Below are 24,157 nucleotides of genomic sequence, written 5' to 3'. Positions count from 1 at the left end.
CGTGAGGCCGTTGACCATCAACTCATTTGCCAGTGAAACCCCATGTGTCATCGGGTGGCCTTCAGAAGAGTGTGGGCAGGCCAGAGAGGTGGAGTCACTCCTTAGACAAGTCGGCTTGGAGGCGGCAAGTGAGGCCTGGGTTCTTCTCAAGCTGTCCCTGCAGTGCTGGGAACCCCGCGATGCAGGAAGGGGATGTGGTGAGGTGGTAAGTGTGCATCACCCCAAATTCCCGCCTTATTTGGAAACAGGGTCTTTACAGATGTAATTAAAGATCAAGATGAGATTATTCTGGGTCAAAGTGGTCCCTCCATCTAAAAAGAGCATCTCTCAAGACATACAGAAAAGGGTGTGTGAAGACAGGGCAGAGCCTGGAGCCATGCAGTCTCCAGGAGCAGGCAGAGGCAGAGGACTCTCTTCTCGAGACTGGATGGAGCAGGGTCATGCCCACACTTGGTCTGAGGCTTCCAGAGCTATGGGAATGTAGACAGTTTCTGTTGTTCTAGGGAGCTGGCTTGTGGTCATTTGCCGCAGGAGGTGCGGGATGTCAGAGCACACAGAGGAGCCCTAGCTCAGCTGGCTCAGCCAGGCCCCCGGAACCACACATGGTTTAGTTCTCTTTGAATAACATTATTGTAAATGGCCAGTTCATAGGGCCTAACATAGTACAATTTAGATTTGTATTCATGTGTATATGTGCGTCTGCCACGTGTGTACAGGTATCATTAGAGGCCAGGAGAGGGTGTCAGATCCCCTTGGAGCTGGAATACAGGCGGTTCTGACCCACCTGAATGGGTGCTGTTAAGTGAGTTGTCTGGAAGAGCACTTTGCACCATGGGGCTACTGGTTCTGCAAGTCTGGATTCAGGGTCCCACAGAGCCCCATCTCTTCCAGCAGAAGCCTCCAACCAACTGCTAATGGACCACACAAGTCCCGAGGCAAGAGAACCCACTGCCACTCTAGACTGTATTTGAAACATTTATTTCAGGAAATACATTTCAACACTTTGTTATTTATACAAAAAGAGACACCCTACCCCAGGAGCCCCCCAGCGAAAGGCTGTGTGGAACAGCCTGGCGGACGAACAGTTTTCAGTGGCTGGTCACAGAGGCATGACATCACCCTGCTGACAAGGGACACTGGGGCTGGAGAGGCCAAGGTGCCCTGGGTCCAGCATGCTAGAGATTTCCTTCAAAGTCCTGATTTTGGCAAAAGAACTTGGCAAGCTGGCACACGAGCTGTTCAGCTGCAGGGCTCGATGAGGGGCCTTCCACACTTGGGAGGGGGAGTAGACACCCAATGCAGGGTGCAATGTGCACCCCTCATCTGTCTGCAACCCCCCCCCCCAACTGCACTTCTAGGCTGCAAGAAGCTAGCCCGGGGTCTGTAGGCATCTTCCCCAAGCGGGTCCAACCTGTCTACACTCACCACGCTCCTCCCAGAGACGGGACAAGAATGGCGGGCAAGCAGAAAGGGCATGGCTTTGGTCAGCTGTACATGGATGGTCCCTAATGGATCCCTCTGAGCGGAGAGGAGGGAGCCTGGCTCTGCTGTGAAACCTCGCCCTGCGGTCTGGCTATCCATCTCTGACTCTCTCATCTCTCTGTCCTTGGGGGTATAATGATGGGTTCTGGGACACAGGGGTCTAGGCACATGTAGACAGCAAAATGGTCAGGTTTTCCTGGTTCCCACCCAGCGCAGTCACTGAATCATCCCAGCTTGAGCCTGGGCAGTATGTGTAGGGGTGGGGCGGGCCAACTGGGTGACAATGTAACCAGAGCATCTTGGGCCAAACAGAGGACTAGACGTACACCTTCCCTGGCACCCGGCAGGGCAGCTCCCATGTACCCTTCCACCTTCCTTCCATGGCTTCCTCCCTCCGCTCCACCAAGTCTGCTCTGACCTCTCTAGGATCGGGAGGGGCGTGGGGTGCATCTTTCATGCTCCGTCTTATAAAGCCCGGTGCAGTAGCAGTGTCTACAGCACAGGGGAGGAGGTCAAGGGCAGGGAGAAAAGAACTCCCTCTCCCGAGCTTTTCATCCAAGGGACAACTGGGAAGAGGGGACTGGCTCTCGTGGATCAAGGCACTTTCTGCTCTGCGACAAGCTTAGGGAGAAGGGGCATGGCTGTCACTATGTCTACGTGATTGACAACTTTGGTTGTGGATGTCTCTAGTTTCCTTGGGGGGCGGGCAGCTGAGGGCGTCGTCCACAATGACAGATGGGGCTCCAGGACCACCTGGCCAGCTCCATCCTGCCCTGGGCGCGGCCTGTTTTTGAGGCTGTGGCCATGGGGACTTGTGGCTTAATGGGCTCCTCCGCAACCCCCCTAGGACCTGGTCCCCACAGGCTTCAGCTCAAAACTCAGAGTGGGCAGGGATGCACAGCTCTTCTAACCCCCAAGAGGCTGAGCCCAGTCCAGCCTTCTGAGCATGGAGAGGGAGGAGGGCCCAGAGGCGAGCGGCCGTAGTCCCGCCCACCCTGCTGCTGCAGCCAATAAGAGCACACCTGGGAGATAAGCCCTCTCTTGTTACTGGGCAGAGTGTGGAAGGAGGAGGAGGCGGGTGGCAAATGGAGACAATTATATAAAATAAGACAGGGTAGGTGGGTGGGCCATGGAGGATGAGAAGACTTGGGGGCGGGGGTCCAGGGGCGGGATGGCATCTACATCTCCTGGGCTTCTGGCTCCTTCTCCTCCACCCCATTGGCCATGGCGCTGTTGCCTTCGTTGAGGCGTTTCACACGGTAGGCTTCGAAGTGGATGCTGCTGGTGATGTCCTTGATATTCTGCATGTGCGTCCTGCAGGGGGTGTGGCCAGTGTGGGGTGACCTTAGCTTGCCTGGGGTCACAACCACTGCCCCTCCCTCCCGGCCCTTAGAGGCAGCCTGCGGGCTCTTGGTGTACACAGAGCAGGTCCAGGCAGTCTGCCCTCTGGTGACTCCAGACCCTCTGCTGGCTCTCATTCTAACCCATACCTCCTTCTCTCGGTGTCCATGCTGTGGCTATCCAGGGGCCTGGGGCCTGCACAAGGATGCAGACTGAGCACTAACAACACAAACTCGAAAGGTCCCAAGGCCCCCGACCAGCAGGCAGAACTAGAGGATCTGTGCTCCAATGCAGAAGTTCAGACTGTGGCCAGCAGGAGTCAGCAGGTGACCACGGTCCCCAGAGCTGTCCACTCTGCCATGCCTAGCTCTTTTTTTTTCTAGTTTCCTTTTGCAGGTGGGAGCCAGGGCCTTAAGCCTGGCAGGCAAGCTCTACCACTGACCCCCACAGCAGACTACGCTCCCCTTTACTTTGGAAAGGGAAGCTGGAAGGGCGAGGAGTGCCAGAGGTGGTAAGGTTTGCTCTTAGAAGCCCTACCCCAGGTCCCTTGCCCTGCATCTCTCCCCCTATTAATATATTTTAGTTATACAAAATGATAGGGTTCATTATGATATTTTTCTTTTGTTTGTTTTGAGATAGATAGCCCAGGCTGTGCCCTTAGGGCCACAGCTGAATCCAGGGGGGACCGGAATTCAGCCCCTCTCATTCTGGTGACCTCAGAAAGCTAGAAAGAATTCCCATTTCCTCATTCACCCACAAGAGGGTTTTGTTTTGTTTCCAGCTTTAGACAATGGGCTTCAGAGGTGTTCCCAAGGGCAGGGCTGACAACAAGCAGCTGCTGTGGAGGAGGAGGCCTCTGCCCACCCATCCACCATCACTCCCAGATCTGGTCCTCTCCAGGGGCCTTCAGAGCTGATGACTGACTTACCTAATGAGGAGATCCCGCAGGTAGGCGAATTCACAGTGAGTGGTATTCTCAACTGAGGAAGAGAGAAAGATGCTCAATGTCCTGTCAGAAGGAAGCCCTCCTCCCCATCCAGTAATGCCAACAGCTTCCAGAAAGCCCCACCCACTTGTGGGTGGGGGGAGAGAACAGGCATGTGATTGACAGCTACTCAGCTAGTTTTGGAGTCACCTGGGAGACACACCTCTAGTGTGTCTGAGGGTGCATCCAGAGAGGTACAGCTGAGGGAAGACCCACTCTGAATGTGGGCAGCATCATCCCGTGGGCTAGGGTTTTCTGGATGAGTAAAAGGAGAAAGTGAGCTGAATTCAGCACTCACTTATCTCTGCCTCCTGTCTGTGGATGCCATGTGATCAACTGCCTCTTGTCAAGCTACCGTGACTCCCCACCATGATGGACTGCACCCCGGAACTGTGGGCGTTCCAGGCTTGGGTGAATCTTGGCTTCTCTGACGCAGTTTCCCAATAACACGGCTAACGGCTCAGTGGATACGGGCATTTGCGGCCAAGCCCAACACCTGAGTTTGATTCCCAGAACCACATGGTAGGAGAGAATCGACTCTTGCAAGTTGTCCTCTGACTTCCACATGTGTGTTCTGGCACGTACAAGACTGCTTCCCCCAATAAAATAAATAAGTTAATAAATAAATGTAAAAAGAAATTTAAGAGGGAGAATGTTATGGTTCATGCCTCGGAGGCACAAAAGGACCAAGTGAACTAACAGTGTAATTGGACTTTGTGAGGCTTTTGACTACATTATGCTCAAAGAATAAAGTAGCTTTCCATCCCCCAGGCAGTATTCCGGCCAGCTTCCAAGGATGGAACAGGCACTTCGGATGGTGTACACCAAGGAGGAGGTAAGGAGCGTGCACAACTGGATACAGCTTGTTCAGTTATGTGTGTGTGTGTGTGTGTGTGTGTGTGTGTGTGTGTGTGTCCCTGATAGGAACTCCTACCATGTTCTGGTAAGTCCCCAGGGTCCTCACAAGAAGGCTACTGGATGTGGGAACCAGGGGAGCACCTTTACAGGTTCACACAGGCTGTGAGGACCTTCAACTGTGAGCAATCATCTAACCTGGTTAATTAACTTCCTGACAATTTCTCATGGAGTGTATGCAGTACCCACGGTGGCCACGAGAGGTCAGAAGAGACACGCCAATAGCCCATGCCATTCTCAGATCCCGGGTGGACTCTTACCCCAAACTGTCCTCACTTTAAACCATGCCTTGCACATTTGGGGAGGGATGCAAAGAGGATGAGCAGAGACAGGAAGGAGGGACTGAGGGAAACAAAGCTGAGGACAAGCTTTTGACCTCTGGGTCACCTCTGGGGTCATTTTCTGCCACAGAGGGGCATGCTACAGAAAGCCACAGGCGCCTAAAAGACCCAGGGCATATTTAGAAAATATCCCCACAGCAGCCCACCTGGAAGACCCACATGGAGGGCACAGAAGTCCTCAGTGCTCACCTCAGAAAGACCCAGTAACAACTCCTAACTCCAGAGGCTCCAGTGCAGGGCTGCATGTGGAACCCAAATCACTGCCCAGTCTGGAGCCCTGGCTGTCAACACATTATGTTCTCACATCCCGCTTTTCCTCCCTATCTCTCCCTTGACCTCACTGTCGGATTGATGATACTGAATCCCGGATCCTCCTGCCTCCACTTCTCAAATGCTAAGATCACAGATGGGGATCAGCCAACCTGGTTTATGTGGTACAGAGCATGGTTAAGTACAGAACTCAGTTAAGGCTAGGCAAGCACTCTGCAGAACTTGTCCCTCTAACTCAGCGGTTCTCAATCTGTGGGTCACAACCCTTTGGGGGTCAAATGACCCTTTCACAGGGGTCACCTAAGACCATCGGAAGACACAGATATTTACATTAGGATTCCTAACAGTAGCAAAATTACGGTTATAAAGCAGCAATGAAATAATGTTATGGTTGGGGTCAGCACATCATGAAGAACTGTATTAAAGGGTCCAGCATTGGGAAGGTTGAGAACCACTGCTCTAACTCCTCTCTGAAAAGAGGATGAGTAAAGGGACCTGGAGCGCTGAAAGGGTTAAATGATAATCCACTATGCGGGGGAGGGTCCTGAGCTGGATGCCTCCAAATTCACAGCCAGGAACACCATCACCAGATTCTTAGATAAACTGATCCCCAAAGAGCTCTAGCAGGCCTGGTGTGGTGTGTACCCCTATAATCCCAGCACTGGTGTGGTGTGTACCCCTATAATCCCAGCACTGGTGTGGTGTGTACCCCTATAACCCCAGCACTGGTGTGGTGTGTACCCCTATAATCCCAGCACTGGTGTGATGTGTACCCCTATAATCCCAGCACTCAGGAGGCCAAGGCAGAAGGACTTGAGTGCCAGATCATCCCAGACGACAGAGTAAGCCCAAAACGAACCAAAAGAACAGCCCTAACCATCTGGAACATCTCATATCACCTAGACCTTAGGGCAGAGCCCTCATTTATAAAGTGTGCAGACTGAGGCTCTGGAGAATTGGGGACTCACCCCCACTCACAGAGCCTCAACTTTCTGCCCCTCTGCGGGGCCTTTCGACCACACTGGTCACAAGGAACAAACTGGGTTTTATCTTCCAGGCAGCTCTGTCCTTCCCCATCCTCCATTCTACTGAGGAGAGGAAGAGCTGAAAGAAAGGCCCTGGGACTGTCCCACCTGGGGGCTGACCTGGACCCCAGAGAAGACCAGAGTTCCAGCCCTCAGTACTCGGGACAAAGTAACGAAGTCTATGACAAAGTAATTAAGTTCAAGAACACAGGTGCACCCCACAGTCAATGTCCTTCCAAGGGGGAAGAAACAGGGCCCCACAGTGCAGCGGATGAGCGCCCACGCTCAACGATGAGCGCCCACGCTCAACGACAGGTCGAGACACTGTGGCAGCGCAGCAGCCAGTACCTTCAATGGTGCCCCATTTGGTCTTCCTTCCCAGGATCCTCTTGCCATTGACTTGATACTCATGGTCACTGCCCACCACAGCAAATGGGATCATCTCCTGGAGAAGGGGCAGAAGAATTAGCCTCACGTGCTCCTGGGCCTTGGACCTGGAAAACGGCAGGCCTTGGCCCCAGAGGACCAGGGCTAGACACGTGGACACCCATCCTTTTCTAGCCATCCCACCACCGCCCCCACCGCCCAGCACCTGGTGACCCACTCACCCGGAACTTCTCATTCACCAGCCGGTCCTCTGAATCCTCATCAAACTCCTTCTGGGGGTACACATCAATGCCATTGGACAGTAGGTCTGCGGTAATCTGGGGGACATAGAGGTGTGGTCCCTGAATCAGACCCTGAATCAGGTGCCCGAGCCGTGAACCCCTACAAAGGCAGGCTCTGAGTGGCCCTGCCCTGAGAATGTCTCATTTTTTGTAAAGATTCATTTTATTTTTATTTCATGTGTACTAGTGTTTTGCCTGAATGTATGCGTGTGCACCACATGCATGCCCAGTGCCCAGAGAAGCCAGAAGAGGGCATGGGAGTGTCCTGGAACTCGTGGTGAGCTGCCTGTGAGTGCCGGGAACTGAACCAGGGTCCTCTGCAAGAGCAGCAAGTGCTCTTAACCCCTGAGCCATCTCTCCAGCCCCACCCCCACTTTTTTAGGAGACAAAGTCTCTAGCTCAGGCTGGCCTCAAAATGGCTAGGTAACCAAGGACAACCTTGAACTCCTGATCCTCCTGCCTCCGCCTCCCAAAGGTTGGTGTTATAGGTATGTGCCACCATGCCCAGTTTCATGTAGTGCTGAAGATCAAACCCTGAGCCTTCTGTATGCTGGGCAAGCACTCTGCCACCTGAGCTACATTCCACTGAACCTCGAGTTCTGGTACCTCTGCACTAAGAAGGGACTCACCTGGCCTGAGGGGCCCTGCGATCACCGTCCTGAGAATCTCCCCATGTTTCCTGTGTAGCTGATCACTACCCCCTACCCCCTGAACATAACTCAGGATTGCTGAGTCCTCTTTCCTCTAAGGATTAGCATGGCTCCTTCTTGAGGCTCAGAGTGTACCTGCCTGCTGCAATGCTCTCCACCTTGATGACAGCCTAGGTAGTTGACAGTCGACAGAGGACATCCCAGGGGCCAGCTGTCTCATTTGCCCAAGCAGATCGAGGCTCTCACACACTGGAGAGCTTTCTGGTCTCTGGCAGATACAACCCCCAACTACCCTTCCCTGTGCATGCTGGGAAAATCCCTGACACATGGCCTGGGATGGAAGCCCTGGGAGCCTCTGGAATTGGATTTGGGGCCTCCCAACCCCAGGCTGGAGCTCCCAGGAGGTTCTGAAGTACGGCCTTGTTCAGAAGAGGCGCAGGCAGGACTCTGTGCAGAGGCCCACAGGGGCACCCCGTCACCCGGCCAGCAGTGGCCTCAACCGTGGCAGAAGAGAAAGCGACTGAGGCAGACAGGCCCTTTTAGCTTTTCTTCTCACCTAATAAAACCCGGGTGTGCTGGGTCCGACGGCTCTGAGACATTTGCCTCCGCTTGGGCTACTCCAAAACCTACTGAGGCTGCTGGAAATGGGGGTCCCCAGCAGCCAGCCAGGCCAGGGGCTCCCCCAATGCTGGACACATGCTGTGAAGGGCTGAAGGGTAACTTTCCTATCATGCATCCCCTGAGCTGGATAGGCTCCTCCCTGTCAGGCCTATAACTTGTCCGGGCAGTCCTCGAGGGAGCGGGGGCTGAACAGAGGCCGTGCATCCTACCCGTTGTTTGAAGTAGACCCTCTCCTCCAGGGTCAGCGTGTCAGCCTTGGCGATGACTGGGACGATGTTGACCACCTTGCTTAGGCGCTTCATGAATTCAATGTCCAGGGGTCTAAGCCTGAAACGGAACAGTGCAAAGGAGACTCAGTGCAGGGATCCCTGGCTCAGGTCTCAGTGGAGGCCATCGGTAGAGGGGAAGGCTGGGGCTTGGAAGGGTGCAAGGGGAACGCTCCCCCTGTTGAGTTGAGGTTGGAGAGCCGGAGTGAAGCTGGCTCTAAGTCCCCTCATCCAAACTGTCACTAGGAGCCCAACGGGCCCTGGACACTGCCCAAAGAGTGACTTGGCTCATGTCACGCCTTGGGGCTTCCAGTGTCAGGGAGAAGTGGGAGACAGTGTCCAGAAGCTCTGGGCCCTGGGACAGGCTAACTGTCCCCCAGATCAGCTTGGCTCCAGACAGCCAGGGTCTGATGCAGGGGGCAGGCGGGGGGGGGGGGGGGAGGCTGGCAGAATCCGAGTGTGGGCATCATTTTCCCGTTGAAACTGCATTTTCTCCTCCATAGTGTATTGTCAGGCCCAGACAGCCTGTGGGAAGCGAAGCTGCAGGCGGAGGTCTAAGGGAAGATGGCCATAAGCCACTGCTGTCCCTGGGGACTGAGCGTCAGGGGAAGGGAACTAGGCGAGGTGCCCAGCTGGGACCCTAGCCCAGAGGATCACCACTGGGGGCACGCCCTCGGCTCTCCCCTCTGAAGCCATGTTGGCCCTGTCTCTTGCTGTAAGTCCTGGCCTTGCCCCAGGCTGTGCTTGGAGTAGCTGCAGAACCCCAACTGAGCCAGGCCCAGGTGAGGAGACCTGATGGCACCCCCTGCCATGAACGGGCTCTGGTTGGCCCCACAGGAAGATGGTCACTACTGGCAAGCTCAGATACCCATATTTGGATTTTTCCAACCAGACCGCAGTGAGCCTTATGGCATCCAGACAGGGTACAAGATGCAAGGTCCCCTCAAAGCCTCGGCTCTTACAGCCAGGGATGAGCCTGAACAGCCTGGTGCACAGATTCCAGCTGCCGTGGCCAGGAGGCAGGAAACCTGGGAGACCTCAACAAGCCACCTCCAACTCCTACTGCCTACACAGCAACTGGCCTGTGCCCTACATGGAGTCAGGACAAGTGACAAGGGTGTCCGGCAAGGAGGGGAGCAGCATCTATGTACTGGGGACAGAGGAGATTCACAGGGAGCCAAGAACCCTGGTCACTGAGACCATCCAGAGTCCCCCTGCCCTGGAAACTCTGAAAGGCACCTGGTGCTCCCACACCTCGCAGGCCCCAGGGGCATCTTTGGTGAGAACAGGAAATGGCTGAGGCATAGAAGACAGAGCATACTCATTGTTTTCTGTGTCTCACACAGCTAAGTTCCTCAGTGGCCAAGGAGGTAAGAGCACCCTCACAGGTGTGGAGAAAGTCACGTGACTGCTAGAGTGCACTCACACTCGCATAGCCTGAGAGTCTCATTCCATCTGTAGAGCCTGCCTACCAGACTCCAGAATATCCCTGCCTGCCAGTCCTCAGCTCTCTGGATAAAGAAAAGAAAGCAGAACAGGCAGGAAACCACCCAGTCCAGAGGTCACAGACACCCACATCACAGCTGCTGACACGGCCCTGACTCAGTGTTCCATCCCACTCGCCCCCACCCCCTCCCCACCACCCCCGTGCCTGTGCCCAGGGGCTGGGCGGACAGAGTCCTCCTGCACATAGCCCCACCAGTGTTGGAAACATCGAGACAAAGGCCCCAAAGGGGACGTACGAGTGGCCGGTGGCTGGGATGAAGTAGAGGCAGCAGTGGACTCGTGTGTCGGGGATGCGCTTCTTCCGGTTGATGTTGACTTCCTCCTGCAGGTACTTCTCATACTGATCGTTGATGAACTTCATAATAGGCTGCCAGCTGCATGGAGATCCGGGTTAGCCAGGACCTGGGACCCCTCCTGCCCATGCTGGGGGCGTGTCCTTTCTAAGCCCCCAAGCCCCCATGGCAGGCTAATTCCCAGAACTGGCTTGGCACCCAGCCTCCTGACTTCATACAGGAACGGTTGGCTGCTGCAAAGAGAAGCCAGGCTTATCTCAGAGTCTTTTGCTCATATTCCCCATGCTGGTCTTTGTCCTGGGGTGGGAGGGCATGATTCCCAGGTGACCCCATTTTGATCTAGAACGTTAGACCCCAAATGCATGGCTTTAGGGTTTGGAGCGGTCTTATCTGGATATCTGACCTCAGGTGGTATCCCATAGCCCCAAGCCCAGTGGGGCTCTCCCACCTGAAGGAAGCTTCCTCAAGGTCACCTACCAATTTTCATTGTTGATGTGGTCTCCAAAGCCTGGAGTGTCGATCACTGTCAGCTTCATCCGGACCCCCTTCTCCTCAATATCTGCACAAACCACAGCACCCCAAGTCAGAAGGGTCACCCAAGCCCTCAGGATGCCTGACCAGCCTGGGGTGTCCCAGGCTGGGCTGTGATGACAGCTGAGGTGATGCCAGGCAGAAAGCCACCTCTATTAGAGAAGTTTGGATGATGCTTCAGCCTGGTGGGGCCCAGACCATTCCTACTCAGTCTCAGTGTGCCTAGAGGGGTCATCTCTAGTGGGATGCCCTTGACCCCTGCTCCCAGCCTCAGCCCCCACTTCCATGGAACTGACCATGGGTAATGGACTTGATCATCTCTAGTGGGATGCCCTTGACCCCTGTTCCCAGCCTCAGCCCCCACTTCCATGGAACTGACCATGGGTAATGGACTTGATCATCTCTAGTGGGATGCCCTTGACCCCTGTTCCCAGCCTCAGCCCCCACTTCCATGGAACTGACCATGGGTAATGGACTTGATTTCGATCGTCTTGGGGATGCGTTCCTCCGAGGTGGGCTGCACTGACTTCCGGCTGATTTTGGACTTGAAGAGAGTGTTGATTAAGGTCGACTTGCCGAGGCCACTCTGCCCTGGAGAGAGAAGAGGAGGCAGGTTGGCAGGCTCTCCATGGGCACACAGCTCATGGCTACATCACGCTGAGTCCACTGGGCTCACAGCATCCTTAGACAGCCCACCTGGGCTGTCCAGGGTGGAGTTTAAACCCACAATGTGTGGCTCTGGGGCCTAGCTTAACTTGGCCAGAGCTCCTTCTTGGCCCTAGAGAAGCCACCCAAAGCAGGAAGAGACACCAAGACTCCTGAGGAATGGGTCCAGACAGCTGCCAAGGGGGATGACGGCCCCCCAAAGAGATGTCAGTTGTCTGTGAATCTGGGCAGAGCAGACACACATAGACACAGGTCCCCAGACAAATCCCTGCAGTGGGGTAGCCACCAGACTCTTCTTGGTTTAGGACGTCAGCCTCTGGGAGGCATTTACCCAGATGCCACCCTGGAGAGTCAGCAGAGTCCTGTTCTGAGAGTGAAAAACTAATCATAGACCAGGTATGGAGGTGCATGTCTTTAATTCCAGCACTCAGGAGGCAGGCAAGATCTCTGTGAGTTCAAGGCCAGCCTGGTCTACATAAGCAAGTTCCAGCCTAGTCATATAGAGGAACCCTATCTCTAAATAAATAAACACACAAACAAATAAAATTGACTTGTTTCTTTCAGCCAAGCAGACCCGCCTTTCACAAAGTTACTGAGAGGACCTGTGTGGGGCTTCTGAGCTTGTCCCTTCAGGGTCACACTAATTATCAGCCTACCATTGGTGACTTCTAGCTCTCCAAGGCCACAGGAGGAAGAAAGTGGCTACTCCACCCCACTTCCTGGGCGGGCAGCTTAGATGAGCCTTCAGGAAGCCTCCAGCCAGGCCTGGGGTATGAGGGCTGAGTCCCACTCAGGCCCGTAGGCCAGGACTTGGGGCAATAACCAGGGGACACTCAGCAGAACTGAGAGCTGGAGGCCACTGTCACAGGTCACAGAGGGCCAACACACGTGGCATCCCCTCCGAGGAGTCGTCGGTGGATGTGGTCCCTTCTCCCAGCACACGCACCCATATCTGGCATTTCATCCCAACTGTCCTTTAGGTGAGAGCTCTCCTCCCACTTTCCAGTGAGGAAGACAGCTTGAGAGCTGCTTGGGTGCTGGGACTGAGGCTGGTCCCCTGCACGGGCCTGGAGTGGCAACATGGTCACGTGGCGGGCAGAGGGTCTCCAACACTCACCAACCACCATGATGTTAAACTCGAAGCCCTGCTTCATAGCCTTCCTGCGCATCTGCTCCAGGATGGAGTCGATCCCCACGTAGCCAAAGTCCACGGGGGCCTTCTCGTTCCGTGGCACGGGCGCCTGCTTGAGCATGGCATCTCTAGGGCTGTCAGCCATGTCGCCAACACAGCTGGGAGCCACCTCGGAGCCTGGGGAGGGAAAAACAGAGGCATTAGAACGGGATTTGCAGGCAGCATACTCTCAGATGGGGAAACCAAGCCTGCAGAGCTCACCAACTTGCCCAAGAAACTCCTGTGGAACACCTCAGAACTTAGGCCCCCTGTACGGTATCATCCAGCAGGCCCACGCCCCTCAGCCACCTGCCTCTTGGGGCTGTCTCTGTTAGCTCTGCCACCCGGGTCACCCTCTGCACACCCTTCACCTCTGCTCAGACAGCCTGCAGTAGCTGTGGGACCCAGGGCCCTTCACAGTTCAACAGGTGACCACAAGCAGGTCACAGGGGAGGGTTGATATGATCCCTATCTGCCTCTTCCAGACCTGACTCACTCTCACTGGGAGTGTCTACTCCCAGACACCGGGCCCATACAGTCCTGAGGCAGGACAGGCAGGAAGATAGCTGTGGAGGACACCAATTGCCCCTCAGCCTCAGGGAAAGGCCATCTGAGTTAGTAGGTCTGTGATGGGCTAGGGGTTAAACTTGAAAACCCCAGCTTCCTTTAATAAGTCAGAGTTGGAGCCTTCCTGCTGTGGCTACCTGAGTGCGTGGTCAGAGCCCAGGCCTGGGGGATGATTCAAACAGAGCCCACTGGAGACCCTAGGTGTTCCTACCCAGCAGGGACATGCAAAGCTGGTTCACCTGGGTGTGGCTGAACAAGAGGCTTACAGTCCACCTAACTGCTATACTGAGAAAGCCCTTCAGATGCCACTCTGAACCCCAGGCGGCTGTGAGGCTCTTGAGGTACAGATGTTGCATTGTTGAAAAAGCCTTAAAGATACTACCTGTCATGGCAAACGTCACCACTCTCAACTTAGGACCCCACGGCCCAGCCCCCAAATGGCCAACACAGAGGGGACACCAGCTGCTCCCAAGTCCCCTTCCTTTATCCAACCAAGTCTGTGCTGTGCCCTGCCCCACCTCCAGGGAAGGGCTCCCCAGCTCTGACCCTGCCGCACACTGACTTGAAGGAGACTCAATGCATATCCGTGCCTCCTCCCCGCTCCGAAAGCAGGGAGTGTGGGGGCAGCCAACCAAAGGTGCTTGCGGGGAACATGAGCTCAGGACGCACACCCCCTCCCAGCAGAGCTATCCTCCCAAGTGAGCAGAGCCAGGAAGCAGCAGGAAGATGGGCCTGTAGCACGGGGACTTGGCTGAACTGCCCCTTCCCTTCCGGGGGAGAACACTAAACTCAAGCTGACTCCCCCTACATCCTCAGCTAACTCAGCCCTGGCCCTCTCTGGAGTTAGGGCTTTTCTCTCCCTTTTATTGGCATGGCCAGCAGCAGCAAAGCCGGACACTGCACTTCCTCTCTGCACATCCCCAAGCTTGTACGGTAGGACAGATAGGAGGAATGGCTTGCAAAGCCAGCTTCAGGAAAGAGGCCTGAGGACCACCCCACAGGCAGTGGCTTTACTGGATCAGTCACTTCCTGTTTCTCTGCCTCCCTAGGGTGCAGTCACCTCTACTTCCTGGCCCTGGGGAGCAATTGCACAAGAGAATGCTTGTCAACACACCAGGAACTGCCCGAGGGTCCACACATGTGTGTGTCCCCAAACAATGCCACAGGCAGGTCCTAGGTGCCAGCGCCTCCCATCAGAAGCATCCCCAATCCAGGTCATGGAACCGGCCCTCTCCACAAGCCTTCAAGAGTCAGCTCTCCACTCAGAAATACTCCCCTGGGTTTCTAGCATCTTTAAACAAACAAAGAAGGCCCAACATCTGGCCCTAGAACCTGTGGCTTTGGGGCCCGCTTCCTGGAGGACAAGGGGCCCTGCCTTGGCGCGCAGCGGTTCAGGCCTCATTCACGTGACTGAAAATTGCTTCCATCTGTCTGAGAGTCTGAGACCCACTTTGCCCCACCCCCACCTCTCTGCTGAGCGGTGAGAGGAGGAAGGGCTGGGGGACAGCTGTCCCCCAACCCTCTCTAATCACCCCCAGTCAAGGAAGGCCCGCATCAGCCCCAGGTGGCCCCTTCTACATGCATTGAGTTTCACAGCAGAAACTCAAACCAAACTAAACATTCAGCCTGCCAGGGGCCCTGCTTGAGAAACAATAAGAACGCAGTAGAGTCCCAGCCTTCCCCAGGGGCTCTGGAAGCTCTTCTGGCATACCCCTGTGACCCTTTCCACCAGAGCCTCTCCATCCACCTGCCTGCCTGGTTGGGAGGGGTAGACCCTCCACCCAGGGTTGCCTTTGTGACCCCAGCCCTGGATCTCCAGGAATGTGAGTGACCAGAGGCTTCCCAGACCCCACTATATCATCACCTATGTCAACAGATGCATCCTGGATCTTCACAGCTCAAGGCAGCAGCTCCTAGCTACTTCCGCCTCTAAAATGTGTGGTAAAATTTACCATCTTAGCAATGGTAAATAAGGGTTTTGGGCTTCACATCTTGTAAGGACACTCACCACGGCCCTAACTGGCCTGGGACCAGTCTCTGGCAACCTTCCTTGCGTCCAAGATCCTTGGGTAAGCAGGGTGGATGATCGCTGACTTTTGGCTTATTTCATATAGAATAACGTCCTTCAGGTTCATCTATGCTATAGAATGAGCGTGCCTTTTAAAGGCCAACGATATTCCTTTAATGAACATTTAGTCTTTTTTAAAAAACTCAATTCATACGATTTTGTTTTTAAAAAGATTTATTTTTATTTTTAATTATATGTATTCATGTGTGTCTGTGTATGGGTATATGTGTGCCTGAGTATAGGTGTCCAAGAAGGCCAGAGGAGGGCATCAGATCCCCTCTGGAGCTGGAACTATAGGCAGCTATGAAATGCCAGATGTGGGTGTTCAACTCAGTCCTCTGGAAGAGCAGTATGTGCTCCCAACTGCTGAGCCACCTCTCCAGGCTCAGCACAGTGAGTCTTTTATCCACAGGCATTTGAGTGATTGCTTCTGGTTGGCTGGTGTGAATACTACGGTGTGAACACGGATATATAGGCACTCTTGCGGAGCTAAGACTAGCTCTCTGCCTTTCTCTCTCTCTCCTCTCTTCCCCTCAGACTCTCCCTTATATACAGTCTGGCTTCACATTCACTGATCCCCCTGCCTCAGCCTCTGAATACTGTGATTACAGGCATAAATCATCACGCCCAGCAAGACTAAGCTTTCAACAGTTTTGGACATACACTCGGATGTGAGCTATTCTATTTTTACTTTGAGGAACCAGTGAAGTACATCCACGTGACTTCCGAGCACTGGAGTCTGAGCTAGTTCAGGAGGGATGCATTGTAAGAATCTATTTTTGCTGATTTCAGTTTTAAATACCTACATGCTCCTGACAGGTGTGTGAGGCAGTCTGGTACTCCGCTTTACAGAGGGGACTCGGCATTACACACCGATTCTTTTCTGAAAATACTACTGGATGGTCAGATGAACAAGATAAGACCTTTGCTGAACTTCTCACTCCTGGAACCTCCCCCGCACTTCACTCGGTTACGGACAGTGAGTTCTGTGGTCCGACACCCACCTAAGGATCAGGAGTGTACTCTCTGACACCTCCCTCCTCGACCACCCAAGGCTTCAGCCTGCTCAGGGGCATCCTCAACTCCTAGTCCAGCAAGAAGCAGAAATGAGCTACTCAAGAAATAGCTAAACACCAGCAAGGCTGAAGACACCTGCCACCAAACTTAATGAGCCAAGTCCCATCTCTGCGACTCACATGGTAGAGAACTAACCCTCTGAAGTTTTCCTCTGACCTCGACATGAGGACTATGGAATGGGCTCATGCACACACAGACACAGAGAGACAGAGAGACAGAGACAGAGAGACAGAGTGACAGCATGCTAAAATGTTCACAGATGCATCAATAAACAGTGGCATGGTGAGTGCATCTGAGGGAACATAAGAAGCCAGAGGAAGGAAGAAAGTATGAACACAGTAGAATGCAAGTGAACCTTGAAAATACCAGACTGAGGGGGCTGGAGAGATGGCCCAGAGGTTAAGAGCACTGGCTGCTCTTCCAGAGGTCCTGAGTTCAATTCCCAGCAACCACTTGGTGACTCACAACCATCTGTAATGAGATCTGGTGTCCTCTTCTGACCTGCAGGCATACATGCAGGCAGAACACTGTATATATAATAAATTAAAAAAAAAAAAATCTTAAAAAGAAAATACCATAGTGAGCTAAAGAAACAGACACTTCAAGGCATGAATGACTGTGTATGAAACGCTCCGAAGAGGCAAACCCACAGGGACAGGGGAGAGTTGACTGTTGAGTGAGTGTGGAGTTCCCTGCAGGGTGAAAAGACCGTACTGGAATTAGACAGGCGATGGTTACATGACGTCATGAATAAACACGACTGGGAGCGCTTGCTCCTCATGGCTGGGGCAGGGAGGCGAGGGAAGGAGGGTGGCACCAGGCAGGTGTTTACAGCACAGCTGAACGAAGAGTCCAGCCAGGCCACTGGCTGCACAGCTCAGGACGCCTGGGCCCCAGATGTTGACACTCAAGCTGAGGCTCTTTGGCAGATGCTAACCGGCAATGTCCTGAGCAAGTGGCCTGTCATCCCCCAGCCAAGGGTGTTTCTGAAGGGATGGCAAGTAGACTGACAGTCTCCCTGTGGGTCCCACTGTGCACACAGGCCATCTCCACTCCCTCCTGCCCCAGAGCCTGCTGTGAGCCCCACCTTCCCTCCAGTTGACGGTAGGACAACTGGGCCCCAAGCCACCACCATCTGAAGACTTACCCACTGAGTAACAAATGCTTCCCCCACCCCAGGCCCTGCCAAAGATGATAGGATTATGTCACCCTCCACACTCACTGTGGCAGGGCCTTGGACCACTACACTTTGGGAGGGGTTCCCAGAAAGGATGGGCCCAAGACCTTGACCCACTTGGCCAATAGGCTTGCAAGGACAGACAGGAACCAACACCAGGAGCCACCCATCTGGCATCGTCACCCTTCCTGTTGGGCTTGCTGGTCAGGCTTCCAGAACTGTCCACTTCCTAACTGAACCTTGCCTCCCTGGCCACATATGGGAACCATTCTGCCGGGCAGGGAGCATCCACGTGGGCCGTGGGACAGCCACACTCTCACTCTCAGAAGGCAATGCCATTCCCTTCTCTTGCTCCAGCACAAGCCATGCCCAGCTCTTAAAACCCAACACAATTATCCTCAAACACCTTGTTCAAGCCCCACCCCTGTGACCCGGCAGAAAGCAGAGCCAACCTGTCCCTGGGCAGCAGCCAGGTCCAGCGGGGTCTACTGGGGTACCAAGACACCAGTATTTGCTCGATCTGCTGGCCTCTCAGGCCTCTGTCTCGAGAAGGATTTGCACCTATAGGCAGCATTGTCAAGATCAGCCCTGGATGTGTGGTGTACGAGCACCCCCAAATGCACCACATCCTCTCTGGCACCATTCAGAATGTTCTGCCTCAGGTGCAGGGGTCTCGGTGTTGGGGCCTTGAGCTCAGCCCCTCTCCGGGCCCCAGAGGCTGAAGGCAGAGCCTAGGATCACCAGGACCTCCCCGCCCCCCCAGCTGGCTGGCCAGGTCTCTCAGGGAAGTTCACTTTAATTCAGTGAAGTCTGAGAAAACACAGCCCAAGGCCAAGGGAACGGACCTGTTCTTCAACACCAGCTACCAGGCTGGAGTTGAAGAACCCTGACTCCAGGGTTCTCCCAGAGCGTGAGAGGCCACACACCTAGAACAAGGAGGCTAAATCCAAACTCTCTATAGGACCCATGCCTGGAGCAGACAGCCAAGCATCCACTTAGTATGAAACTCCTCCAGAAGACCCACAAAGACTCAGAGGTGACTCTGTGTCAGGCACGCAGGAGTAGGCAGAGAGGAGTGTAATGAGCCAACTCAGAAAATAAAAGTGAGGGAGAATAAAATAAAATAGTCACACGGTGGGACCCTGGTGCATGCAGAAGTGGGGGACTTTGGAGCAGAAACTGTCCTAGAGAGATAGCAATGGCAAGCAGTGATTCCTGTGTCCTCAGAGACCAAGACCGCGACACCGAGCCATTCAACAACTATATATCAAGAACTTAGTACTAAGAAACTAACAAGAAGGAGAAGGGCAGGCTCGGGCAGGTGAGTGGAGGCAGCTTTACCGGCAAGGGCTTCTGGACGGAGCCAGGACAAACCCCCACAGGTACAGCTCGGCAGTACTGGAATTTTATGTCACACACACAGACACAGACACTTTAGGGGACACAAAAATACTTAGGTTCCTAGACCCAACTAAAGAAACAACCTGGGGGCTGGAGAGATGGCTCAAGGGTTAAGAGCACTGGCTGCTCTTCCCCAGGTCCTGAGTTCAATTCCAGCAACCACATGGTGGCTCCCAACCATCTGTAATGAGATCTGGTGCCCTCTTCTGTCTGCATGCATACATACATGCAGACAGAACAACACTGTATACATAATAAATAAATGAATCTTAGAAAAAAAGAAAGAACTTGGAAGCCTCACATGGTGGTACATATCTGTAAAACTAGACTTGGAGACAGGAGAATTGAGAGTTCAAGGGTAGCTTTGGTTACACAGTGAGTTCAAAGCCAGCCTGAGCTACATAATGAGGCCGTGTCTCAAGCAAACCTGGGGCTAGCACAGGAAGGACTAGTTCTGCATGCCCAGGGCCCCGTGTTGCATTCTCAGCAGTGTGGGGGTGGGGAATGGGGGGATGGGGGGTACAATGGAAGACTGGCTGAGTAACTCCAGGGTTAACTGCCTGAGTTACCTTCAGCTTCCTGTATTTGATAAACACACATACAGATGATCTGGGTTAGTGGGTCTCGTGGCTGGAGAGGACGGGCAAATGCAGGAACAGAGAGCTAAGGAGCATTGCGGGTAAATCGGAGGAACCCGTGTAAGGAGAAGAGGGGTTGAGGCCTACCAGCTGATCCCCAAACTGGAGAGGACAGGCTCCACTCAGGCTCCTGGGGTGGGCAGAGACGTGAAAGCTGTTTTCCTGAGAACTGGGTCTTTTCCCATCTTCACAACACTGCCTTCCACTGTACCCTGTCCCTGCTGACTCACTGGACCACCCTGCACTCCTCATAAATGTCACAAGAGGCTTCCTGTCCTGTTCCAAGGATGGAAACACTGCATATAAATGATCGAATTTTGCAAATTCATGTGCCCAGTTTCAAAGGCCGAATTTTTAAAAGTGCACATGGCTCATCTAATTTGATAAGTAAGTCAAAATCGAATTACACTTCACACTTTGTTTGGGGCAGGAAGTGTCTCCTTGGAGTCTGGTTAAGAACATGAATGCCAGAAATCTGAGACTCCTCCCTCTGCCCCCCCCCAGACCCCCACTTGGAAACCCAACACAGTGCCTTGGCCTCTGCAGAGAGGGATTTGCAAAGGGAGAACTTCCCACCTCTCCCAGCTGGAGCGCCTTCCCCAGTCCAAGTTCCAAGATGGGACTTAACACTGCCCTGATGTGGTTTCCGCAAGCTGTTCTCTGCTGGGAGATGCCCGTGACCTTGTGTCCAGCGAGGGCCTGGGAGGGACAGAGAGGCTTGACTCCGTCCCACCCACTCCTCTTGCATTCAGTGGGGGCAGGGTGGGGAGGTGTGGAGAGGCAGAGGCCCTGGGCATCCCAAAGATGGGAGCAGGGGCCTGCGTTGGCTGCCGGCCAAACTCCCCTCCCCCAGCACCCCCTCTATTGTGGGGAGGACTCTCAAGGAGTCCTGTATTTCTGCCAACGTGGTTTCAATTGGCCCCAATCCACAGAGGCGAACTTGGACCCAGTCCAGGGGCGCCCCACCCCCTCTGAGGAGGCCCCTTCTGTTCTTCATTTGCAGTTTCTCACTAGGCTGGGCCTATTGAGACATCAATCTTTGCTCAGGGCAGGCTCCAACCTGCAAGTCCCCCTCATTCATTTCCTCAAAAGCCACGGCAGACTTCCAGCACCACACAAGGCCCCTGCGGAGCCCCCCAGTTCAGTCAGGGACTGAAATTGAGTTCAGTGTTCCACTGACCGCCCTCTTTCTGGTCCCTCTCCCCAGAGAAGGCTATCACAGAGCAGCATCAGGAAAGCAGCCTTGACTCTGCCCACACCCCAGGAATCTCGAACTGCAACAGCTGCACCCAAAGATCCAGCCCTCCCCAGGACCCCACTGAAATGTCCTCAAGGCTGCTGGGCCACAGCTTCCCTTTGCTCTTGGCAAATGTCTACGGAGAAAGAAGGGGGTGGAAGAGAGTACATTCTGTTACCCCCACCCCTCCACGGGCTGGTGGACACTGGCCATTTATTACAAGAATGTCCTCTTATCAGAGATGTCCCCAAAGGGGGTAGGGGACGAACTGCTTCCCTATCCTTTGACCCCTATCAGCATGCTGTCAGCTGCTGATACACACCAGAGCTTGGGGGTGTGACACATGGTCAAAGGCTCCCCCGACTCATGATGTCACTGGAAATAACAACAAGTAGACAAAGGCCTGACCCCAGAGATACCAAGCAGGTCCCTTCTGTGCAGGTCCACTGAGACCACTGAAGGCTTCCTGCTGTCTGTCTGGCTCTCTTGGGAGAGGAGAAGAGCCTAAAGACAGGGTCTTAAGGGCCAGGCAGAGAGAAGCTGGCCCTGGATGGTGCAAGGGAGTCTGACCACAGGACCCTCAGGGAAGAAGAAACCTCTGATTGTCCATGAAGGCAGGAGAACAGTCACTCACACACGTGGCCCCAGATCCCTGTCTTAGGGAGAATCTGAAACCCAGGAATTCCAGCCCACTCTGGAACCTGCAGACCTCTCTGTACATGATCCCTCAGTCTCAGCTTAGAAGGTGGCCCACCCAAATGTGCCTGCCTCAGGGAGGGCTTTCAGATCCCACATGCCTGAAAGACTTCTCTAAGGAGAGCCAATCAACTGAGTGGGGAAAAGGCATCTTGACAGCCTAAGACACGGTTTTCAAATGTACAACCCAGCAATGTCAAATGCTATCTGAACTGAGGGTAAGGATGGGTGGGTAGATGGATGGATGGATGGGTGGGTGGGTGGATGGATGGAGAGGTGGGCAGATAGATGAATGTTCATCGAGGTTCAGCAGGCATGTCCCAAGGCTCTTCATACCAGGCATTTGGTATCTATGGCCACAGCCCTGTCCAGGTCTGTATGTGCGAGCCACCTGGACATGTGCATGAACTCTGTAACCCCATCCCCTCATTACTGGGAATGACATCTTCAACCATCCAGTCGTTACATCATGGTCTCCTTCCTTCCCATCACCACAAATCCAGTCAGGTTCTCTTGTTCAAGGCTGCGTGTGCTCTTAGCTCTGACGCCCTATCTCCCCGGAGCGATGCACTGAGATCACCTGGCTTTTACAAGGGTCCTGGGGGGCTTACTCACGGAGCCCTCCCCCAGACCCGAAGAGACAGTTTTGACACATACCTTAAATGACCCTATCTCTGATTCAAACCATGGCTAGTGTCCACAGCACCCAGTGACCCAGGAACCCGGGCCCTCTATCTTCTCCCACCTTGGACACACCACGGGACTGTGGGACCGAGCGGGTAACTGAGCTCTGTGCCATTGTATCCTCGTGCATGAAACGAGGTGATATTCCCCTCATAAGACTATCAATGAAGATGGAGGGAGGACAGCCACAGAACACACAACTCACGCAGCTGTTGTCAGTGAAATGCACACCCCACCCCCTCCGCTTTCCATACACACAAACGCCTTCCAGGCTCCTCTCAGCTCTTCAAACAAGGCTCCTCAGCGTCAGTATGTCTAGAACATTCTTGTCCTGCTGCTGCTGCTGCTGCTGCGACTCCCCACCCCGCATCTTCCCAGGACTTCCAGTCTACGCTGGTGGGTTTCCCTGTTTTTCTATGCTGCACAGTATGTAGTAAACATGTCTTGACTGCTCATGGCAACACAGCTTCTCACATCTGAGGCACATGAGGACACTGTGAACGTCTGTCTGGCTGACTGAATGGGTGCCTGGAGTGACTACCTGCTCTCCTTACCTCAGTACCTTCTCTTTCTCCATTCCTAGTCAGCCTGCTTGCCCCCCACGTCCCAGGCCTTCTACAGAAGTGCTCACCTGTGCCCTTCTCAGGGCGTGTGTGCACACATGCATAAATCTCTGTGTCCTGGCACCCAAATGTGACATTGACAATTTCTGGATGCTGTCACCTGTGGGAGCTGCATAGCGCCAAGGAAGGGAACATAAAGAAGAGCTTTCCCAGGATGCATAGATGAGGACCCACTGAGAAAAACTGCTCAGAAGTACTGATGACGTCAGAAGTCAGACGAGACACTGGGGGCCTGTAGTCCTACCTTCTGTCCACCCTGGCGTATGCCGGGACCCAGGAAAGCACTTAGAGCAGGGCTCAGACCCGAGCAGGAAAGACACTTCACAGAGGACAAGCAGACAGATATGGAAGACAGGGCCCTCACCTGAGCCTCCATCACCCACAACACCATCCAGTGAAGCCTGGCCTATAATACCCACATCAAGGACTGAGTCACACTATCCTCACCAAGCACTGTCTAGAAGAAATGCCACTGCCAACTGGTACTTCCTGAGACACTAACTGCTTTGGATGTTTTGTAGCCAGAGCAGGAAAAACACAAGACAGTATGTCTGGCAGCCCAAATATCAGTGTGGCTCACACAGATTATAAAGTGAATCTAGCGGTTGAGACATAACCAAGAACTCAACAGAAACCCCCAATCAAGCCGGGCCATCGGAACTGCTTGAACAGTCACTGGCCAGACTTGTGCGTGGCTCTCCACAGTCTACAAGCCATTCACAGTAACTACACTGCTTCACACAGCCTCCCTCCCAGTCTGTATTCCTACAGTAATTAGCAACATCACAAGAAGGCCGCTAATAACATGTTTCTCAGAACACAACAAAGACAGACAGCTCAATGAAGAGGTACAGGGGTCTCCAAGCTGCTGGGGTCCAACACGCCCCCTCCCAGCTCACAACCCCTTGCACCCTCAGCTTCTTCCTCCACCTCTTCCCAGAACCAGGACTGAGCCAGACCTATTATGGGATGTAAGCAACCGACCTCCAGAAAAACTGCTGTGCGGCTTCCACTGGATGGTCCCCAGCCAACGCCGGAACCTGCTCCCTGGGAGCCGGTCTTCTCCCAGGGCCCCTCCAACCCCGACTCTGGGGAGGAACAACATTCATATGGTAATTTCTCCCAGGAACAAGGAGGGCTGGAGACAGGGAAGGAGGGGCCCTGGAAACTTCTGGAAGCGGTGCCCAATGGGCCTTCCAAGTTGGCTCACTTGGCTGTACCTAAAAAGTGGACACAGTGGTGTAGTACAGTCACAGAG

The 24,157-nt window shown here is 54.0% G+C and overlaps 1 protein-coding gene across 5 annotated transcripts in view; it reads right to left on the bottom strand.

The window, feature by feature from the left end:
• Nucleotides 1–962: 962 nt before the first annotated feature.
• Septin9 (septin 9) overlaps nt 963–24,157 on the bottom strand; it is a 168,979-nt gene continuing 145,784 nt past the window's right edge. For all 5 annotated transcript variants that reach the window (XM_059272202.1, XM_059272204.1, XM_059272203.1 and 2 more), the window contains 9 exons: nt 12,678–12,869; nt 11,357–11,485; nt 10,841–10,922; nt 10,307–10,444; nt 8,508–8,625; nt 6,968–7,063; nt 6,708–6,804; nt 3,752–3,803; nt 963–2,796 (listed from right to left, as the gene is read on the bottom strand). In XM_059272202.1, the coding sequence (XP_059128185.1) occupies nt 2,661–2,796; nt 3,752–3,803; nt 6,708–6,804; nt 6,968–7,063; nt 8,508–8,625; nt 10,307–10,444; nt 10,841–10,922; nt 11,357–11,485; nt 12,678–12,869 (1,040 nt within the window). In that variant the 3' untranslated portion in view covers nt 963–2,660. The remainder of the gene's footprint in view (nt 2,797–3,751; nt 3,804–6,707; nt 6,805–6,967; nt 7,064–8,507; nt 8,626–10,306; nt 10,445–10,840; nt 10,923–11,356; nt 11,486–12,677; nt 12,870–24,157) is intronic.

This window comes from Peromyscus eremicus, chromosome 8a (genome assembly GCF_949786415.1).
Source record: "Peromyscus eremicus chromosome 8a, PerEre_H2_v1, whole genome shotgun sequence".
Taxonomy (NCBI): domain Eukaryota; kingdom Metazoa; phylum Chordata; class Mammalia; order Rodentia; family Cricetidae; genus Peromyscus; species Peromyscus eremicus.
This window is presented reverse-complemented; position numbering and strand designations above follow the sequence as displayed.